Here is a 7774-nt window from a genome sequence, read left to right as displayed (position 1 = left end):
CATTGCCTTCTCCAAATAAATCAGCATTGTTACTTAAATAATTTGAAATGGCCAAGATAAATAATTATTTTCTGGTGGTGATGGTGAATTATACTAACATTTATTCCTGTGCCTTTTTCTTCCTTCTTATTAAAGAGACAGCATACTATGATTGAATAGGAAAGATTTTGTGATTTCTGTTAATTATTTTTTTCTTCAGAGGAGAAGCTTTGAAAGTCTGTCAGAACATATACTTAGACAGTAGTGACCATGATTTCCAGTGAATGCAAATATGGTATTATTATTACAACTCCATTAATAGACTTTTGCTTTCCAAAGTCTTTACTATTTTTCCACGAAACATGTGGGGTAGAAATTACATATTATTCTCAGTTAAGGAACAGGTTGTGTTCCAAGGGTTTATTTGTAAGTCAGCTGCTTGGAATAAGATTTTATTTCCCTTATGGAAATGAAATGGTGAATGGTAGTTAGATTCTTTAGACTGCATGGAGGAGCCCAGCTAATTTGTAGTGTGGCTGAAATGAGATGAAACAATAGTGTTGGATTTCTAGTATTTGATTATATTGAAAACATTCATTAATATAGAGTTGTTTGACTTAATCAGAACATTAAACGGGTTTAAGTAGAGGGGAATGTGAAGTTCATGAAGATGGTTGAGATTCTAGAAGGAACTGCTGCTCACTTTCAGATCTCAAGAAGTTGTTGGCATCTTTTTTTCTTAATGCCCATTTTTCTTACAGAACTAATCTATTTATTGATGTAGAACACTACTGTGTACTCATTATCATTTTGAATTTATGTTGGGGCAACAAGTGAATAAACAAAAGAAGGAAACGGATTGAGTAGGGGAAGGGTATGGGAGAAAGAAACTTTCCTAGGCCAATTTAGTACATCTTTGAAGTGATAAGAACAAGAGAGAGATGGTTAAAGAGATTAAGTATGGGGAAAAAAATGTCACCTGAGGCAGGTTCTGTACATTGCAATTTACCTTCCTCTTTCTGCCTTTAAAAATACATGACCCTTTACATCTAGAGCTTATGAAGCAGTTTCGTACTGCCTTGTACTTTTTTTTTTAAATGCCATTTCTCTTTTTTAAGGGTGTCAATTTCATTTGTGATAGCTAAATTAATTTTTTAAGCCAGCCATTTTCCTTAGCTGTCTTTTCTTTTAGAGCCTCTGGTTCTGAATTGTTGAAAACTGTTTTCATAAGATCTAAGTGTAAATGGCCTATTCTATTTAACAATTTAGCTGTTAAGGAGTGTAACATAATTAGTTATACACCCGTGTATGAACACTCACACACATACCTGCATTAATATGTGCACATGCATTAATCTTTATATCCATACATATATCTCAACTCTTTAAAACTTTTTAAAGTTGGCAAGTATAGGATAGGTCAATTTTAGCCTTGGATTTCCTTCTTTTTACCCTAAAATTTAGTGTCCCAGTTAGCTGACAAAGCAGAGACTGTATTAGTTCTGTTTCTTACAAAGTGTGGGCTTCCCTGATACTCAGTTGGTAGAGAATCTGCCTGCAATGCAGGAAACCCAGATTCGATTCCTGGGTCCAGAAGATCCCCTAGAGAAGGGATAGGCTACCCACTCCAGTGATCTTGGGCTTCCCTTATGGCTCAGCTGTAAAGAATCCACCTGTAATGTGGGAGACTCTGGGTTCAATTCCCGGGTTGGGAAGATCCCCTAGAGAAGGGAATGGCTACCCACTCCATTACTCTGACTTGGAGAATTCCATGGACTGCATAGTCTGTGGGGTTGCAAAGAGTTGGACGTGACTAAGCGACTTTCACTTTTTAGAAAGTGTACTGGGCAAATAGACAAGTCTTAGTTGAAAGTCTTTATGTCAGCACATACTTTCCTTTGAGAGATGCAGCTGCTGCTTCTGCTGCTAAGTCGCTTCAGTTGTGTCCGACTCTGTGTGACCCCATAGACGGCAGCCCACCAGGCTTCCCCGTCCCTGGGATTCTCCAGGCAAGAACACTGGAGTGGGTTGCCATTTCCTTCTCCAATGCATGAAAGTGAAAGTGAAAGTGAAGTCACTCAGTTGTGTCCGACTCTTAGCGACCCCATGGTCTGCAGCCTACCAGGCTCCTCTGTCCATGGGATTTTCCAGGCAAGAGTACTGGAATGGTGTGTCATTGCCTTCTCTGAAAAATTTATAAATTTTATATTAAATTAAAAATATATTCATGTGAAAATGAACAGGACCATGCCAGTGTGTTTCATGTGCTCGCTTGGAGCTGCAGTTCTAGTTTTGTGAGCTGCATCCCAAATGGAGATGTGAGAACTTGCAGTGTGAGGTACCTGGTCAACTTTGCTCAGAAAGTCTTGTGATGCTTTGCTGTATACCTGAAACTAACAAAACATGATACGTTAACTATACGCCAATAAAATCAAAATATTAAGGAAAACAAAGTCTTGTGATAAAAAGACCAAGACCTGAGTTAGTCCAAGTTCTGTTACCAACTGTTTGATCTTGGGTTAGGCCTGTGATCTTTTCAGAACTTGGTTTCTTTGCCTAGAAAATCAGGAGGATGCCAGCAGCATTAAAACGATAAGGCTGAAAAAGCAATAGTTAATGAAGACTAAATTCAAATTCAGCAAATCCTTATTCATTACTCCATTATTTGTGAACCTTGGTTCTAGCAATGAACAAAACAAGTATCTCTACTACTTCAGATAGTTTCATAACTTCTCATGAATTTTTCGGTTTCTCCTTAAAACTGCCAGTATTATAAAAGTTAGATTTTTACTCTTTTAAGCAAACCATCAAAAGCTTGGCAGGAAGCTACAGTGATTTCATGTCCCTGAATAGAAAATGTTCTTTTACAGAGGACTGGAGTTATACTGGTAGGATGTTTACCTTTTTAATCAATTTCTTAATAGGACCTGTTCACTGCTCAAGAAATACACTTAATGGAGATTTGGCATCAGCAACCATTCCTGAAGAAAGCAGATTTATGGCCAAAAAGAAATCTGAATCAGAAGATCCTCTTCTATCCTTCTCTTCCTGAGGAAACGGAAGTGTCCAACTTCCGCTAAGTATTGCTATGCAAAAGCTGCTGTAATTAAACTATGTTATAGGGAGTAGTTTTTCCCTTAGGATTTCTCTGCACTTTATAGAATATTGTAAAACAAACAAAAAAACAACCCACATACCTTTGAAGTGTATTTTATCTTTATATAGTTTATTTGCAAGAGTATTTTCCTAATAACTTCACAGTATGAATGTGCATCTTTTTTTTTTTTTTTAAACAAATGATGGTGTAACATTTTGACATCCATAAGGACAAATGTAGATATTTTTCTAAAAAACTGTGAGGGACTGACAGCTTAGTCAGTGTGTATTGTAGCTTATAAACATGAAATCTTATAAACCTAAGGTTTCAGTTTGACAGAAGTGTGATATATATATAACTTGTGCCATGGACCAAATGGTCACTTTACCCCAGCTGAAATGAGTTACGGTTGCAGCTTGATGGTGTTTGTATTATATTCCTTTAAGCAAAAAGGAAACATTTAATATTCGAGATATTTTTACCCCAAATACTATGACATTGAGGATTTTTAAAAAACCAGACTGTGCTGTCCTTCGTATATGAAGTTGACACTACTGACTTATCAATACCAAATGTTGTGTTAAAGTATTTAATTTTTACTTATTTATTTTTCTGTTGCATCAAAAAAAAAAGATTGCATCCTAACTTTTATGACCTACCAAATTTAAGATGTGTGTGCATTGTTATTTACATTGTTCTAGAAAGAAGTTAATGTTGTAGTGACCTTGCTCACTTCACCAGAGAAATAAACGACTTGCAATGGAAGAGGATTTTAGTGCTTTTTTCCCAGAATAGACGTTATTAAGCTACTGTTGTAAGGTATTGATATTTGCAGCTCTTTAGAATATCTAGACTTTTTTATTTATGAATATTTATAAAAAGAGGAATCTGTCAAGGTGACTGCCCTACGTAACTTGAGAATGGCATTATTTAAAGAACAAATAGCATTTTCTGGTAGTGCCTGTCCACGCCGTCAGTGTTTGCCTTGTAAACTGTTTTTTCAATTCACTTTGGAGTGACGGTTTTGTCCAAGGTTTTAGATGAGGAGCACTTTAAAACAAACTGGTTTGGTGTTTTTAAGTTAATCATATGTTTAATAAATATGTGGTTTTTGCATTCAAACTCATCATATAATACATTGTATTTTTTACATTTATTGATAGTTTGTCTAATCTTTATCAAATGGTAATAATAGTCTTTATTGCTTTGATTTTGTTTGTATATTTAGATCTCATAGTAAATACACAAGTAAGGCATATTTTTAGCTTTTTTGCCTGTGAGCTTAGAATGTTATGTCCTATTTCATTTTAAATTTCTCTTGTAAGTTTATGTGGGAATTGTTTTAAAAGATTTGTTTAAAATATTTTTTAAACAAATTAAAAAAAATTTGTTATTTCCTTATTAAAATAAGTGTAGTTATAGGCTTTCTTGTTTAAAATGGACATAAACAATCTATACACATTAATATACATTTAGATAAACTGTATGCTACTTAAAGTATTTGAAATTTTAAATAGCACACAGGTCATTAGACTATATTAGGAGGAATCTTTTCTGCTCATGTTGTACTTCATATGTCTAGTTTGAGAAAAAAGAAGTTTGATAATATAGTAAGCTTTCATGTTGAGTGAGTTATCAGGTTTTTGGTTTCTTTTTTTATTTTTTGTAATAGGAATGAGTAGTGATAAGACCATGGAGATCAAGGTGCTACTACTGAGTGTGGGAGTTTTTCTAGTAGTTTTTTTTTTTTTTTTTTAATCAATAGGTTTATAATGGAAACACTATAACAAAGCTTTTGAACTCATGGAAAATAAATCCATTTTATATTGCTTTATCCAAAAATATGAGTTCCTGAACAGTTTTCTGTAAATATTTTTAAAAATAAAATACAGTTATTTCTGGCTCATATCATTTTTTTCTCCTTGAAGTAGGTGCTTTGAACAAGTTTGCTATATTCCTAAATACGGATTTTTATTGTGACTGGAATCACCTTTTTTCCCTTAGGAATCAACTCATTTGTGAAATCTTTTTTTTTTTTAGGGAATATCAGTGTATCTGGAATTACACCTGGGTTTTGACCAGTGAGTTGGTATCATGAAGCAAAGCTTCAGGGAACCTTGCATTTTGAGGAGCCCAGTGTATTTTCAAGGGTGCCTGACTTTTCTGAATCTTAAGAAAAAGATGAACCAAATAAGAAAAATTTCATAAGAATTTTGGTTTGTTATGATTTTTGTAGTGTCTAATTATTGGTTGTTCTTGTTTTACTTTATCTAGGCCTTGGGGTTGAGAAATTTGGAGACTCTTGGTATATCAATGATCTAAGCAGAACCAGTGCTTGCTTTCTGTTGTGTGGGAATCCAAGGCTTCTATGCTTAAAACAACTCTGATGAGAGTTCTTTTGTAAGTGGACCAAATTTGAACTTTGTTACATTACACTGAATTATTGTGTTATCTTCAGTCAGGACAAGTCCAGAAATGGATGCTATTTAAACTTAAATTCCAAGGCAAGAGATAAAGTATCTTCATTTTGACAATCTCCATGGAACCTTTCACCTTGAATTGTAGGTTTTCTCTGTATGTTATTATAATTAGTGTTTAGAAGTTATCATAAGATCTCAGGAAATACAGTCTTGTAATATGTGACTCTGTGCATGTTATTAATTTGGACTCCACCAATTCTTGACTTACTACATGAAGTGCCTCTGGGTCTGTCCTTTGAACCTTGTTCCTGCCTCTTGGTGCAGAGGGTATGTGCTGGCCTGTAAAAAAGCCTGGTTAGGCTGCAGGAGCTCCTTGGAGGATGTCTCTCTGAATAGCCCTGATCAGGTAAGTAACTGGAGCTGGTAGATGGGGCTTCCTTCTCATGCTTTCCACTTCCACAGTCCTCCTTTCTTTGAATTCATACTGAGTTTGTAAATTTGAATTATTTTTTTAAATTAGCTTTTTTATTTTTTAAGTAATTCATGCACATAGTTAAAAAAATCAAATAGAAGCTAGAAGGCTTGGAGTGAAAAGAAGTAATTCCTCCTCTTAGTGCCCTAGAGGCAAGTACTTCTAGCTGTCAGTGGTTGGTTCTAGTATTTACCTTCCTATTTTAAAATACGTTTTATTACTCTTTCTTGATTTGTCGATTTTTGAAATGTTTTTTAAATTGCTTTTATGGCAGGCAGGCAGGATTACTTTGCTTATATCCTCACCTCCCCTATACCCCCAGTGTAGATTAATCACAACTATTTGTTAAATCTATGGATATAAATATTGTTTATTGATCATTATCAGTTTTTCCTATCATTATTTACTTTCTACTCAGTTCAGTTCAGTCTCTCAGTCATGTCTGACTCTTTGCGATCCCATGGACTGCAGCACCCAGGCCTCCCTGTCCATCACCAACTCCCAGAGTTTACTCAAACTCATGTCCATTAAGTTGGTGATACCATCCAACCATCTCATCTTCTGTTGTCCCCTTCTCCCGCCTTCAATCTTTCCCAGCATCAGGGTCTTTTTAAATGAGTCAGTTCTTCACATCAGGTGGCCAGAGTATTGAAGTTTCAGCTTTAGCATCAGTCCTTCTGATGAATATTCAGGACTGATCTCCTTTAGGATGGACTGGTTGAATCTTCTTGCTGTCCAGGGGACTCTAAAGGATCTTCTCCAACACCACAGTTCAGAAGCATCAATTCTTCGGCGCTCAGCTTTCTTTATAGTTCAACTCTCACATCCATACATGACTACTGGAAAAACCAAAGCTTTGAGTAGACCGACCTTTGTTGACAAAGTAATATTTCTGCTCTTTAATATGCCATCTAGGTTGGTCATAACTTTTCTTCTAAGGAGCAAGCGTCTTTTAATTTCCTGGCTGCAGTCACCATCTGCAGTGATTTTGGAGCCCCCCAAAATAAAGTCTGTCACTGTTTCCACTGTTTCCCCATCTATTTGCCATGAAGTGATTGGACCAGATGCCGTGATCTTAGTTTTCTGAATGTTGAGCTTTAAGCCAACTTTTTCACGCTCCTCTTTCACTTTGAACAAGAGGCTCTTAAGTTCTTTGCTGTCTGCCATAAGGGTGATGTCATCTGCGTATCTGAAGTTATTGATATTTCTCCTGGCAATCTTGATTCCAGCTTGTGCTTCATCCAGCCTGGCATTTCACATTATGTACTCTGCATATAAGTTAAATAAGCAGGGTGATAATATACAGCCTTGATGTACTCCTTTCTTGATTTGGAAGCAGTCTGTAGTTCCATGTCCAGTTCTAACTGTTGCTTCTTGACCTGGATACAGATTTCTCAGGAGGCAGGTCAGGTGGTCTGGTATTCCCATCTCTTTCAGAATTTTCCACAGTTTGTTGTGATCCACACAGTCAAAGGCTTTGGCATAGGCAATAAAGCAGAAGTAGGTATTTTTCTGGAACTCTGTTGCTTTTTCGATGATCCAGAGAATGTTGACAATTTGATCTCTGGTTCCTTTCTACTAGAATCTTATTTTTCCTTTAATTGATAATTGCCTGCTTTTAAAATTTGCTTAGTTTTTTTATGTATCTGTTACGATGATTATCCAAAGGCTTAAATGGTAAAAAAAAAAAAATCAGATGATCTGTCAATTTCTTTTTTTCTTCTTGTCCCTGTGGGGACATTTTTTCCACAGTCCTTCATCTTCTCCCATCCAGACAATTGCCGTCCAGACCTGTGCGTGATTTGG

General features: G+C 35.8%; 1 protein-coding gene across 1 annotated transcript in view; it reads left to right on the top strand.

Moving 5' to 3' along the window:
- The window catches only part of PLEKHA3 (pleckstrin homology domain containing, family A (phosphoinositide binding specific) member 3), a 27886-nt gene extending 23681 nt beyond the window's left edge, over positions 1-4205 (top strand). Inside the window, exon 8 of the mRNA XM_010859755.1 lies at positions 2904-4205. Coding sequence (XP_010858057.1) covers positions 2904-3031 — 128 coding nt within the window. The 3' untranslated portion in view covers positions 3032-4205. The remainder of the gene's footprint in view (positions 1-2903) is intronic.
- The last annotated feature ends 3569 nt before the right edge of the window (positions 4206-7774 follow it).

The sequence above is a fragment of the Bison bison genome, unplaced genomic scaffold (assembly GCF_000754665.1).
Source record: "Bison bison bison isolate TAMUID 2011002044 unplaced genomic scaffold, Bison_UMD1.0 scf7180017864460, whole genome shotgun sequence".
Lineage (NCBI taxonomy): Eukaryota > Metazoa > Chordata > Mammalia > Artiodactyla > Bovidae > Bison > Bison bison.
Note: the sequence above shows the minus strand (reverse complement) of the source record. Positions and strands in the feature narration are given on the sequence as shown.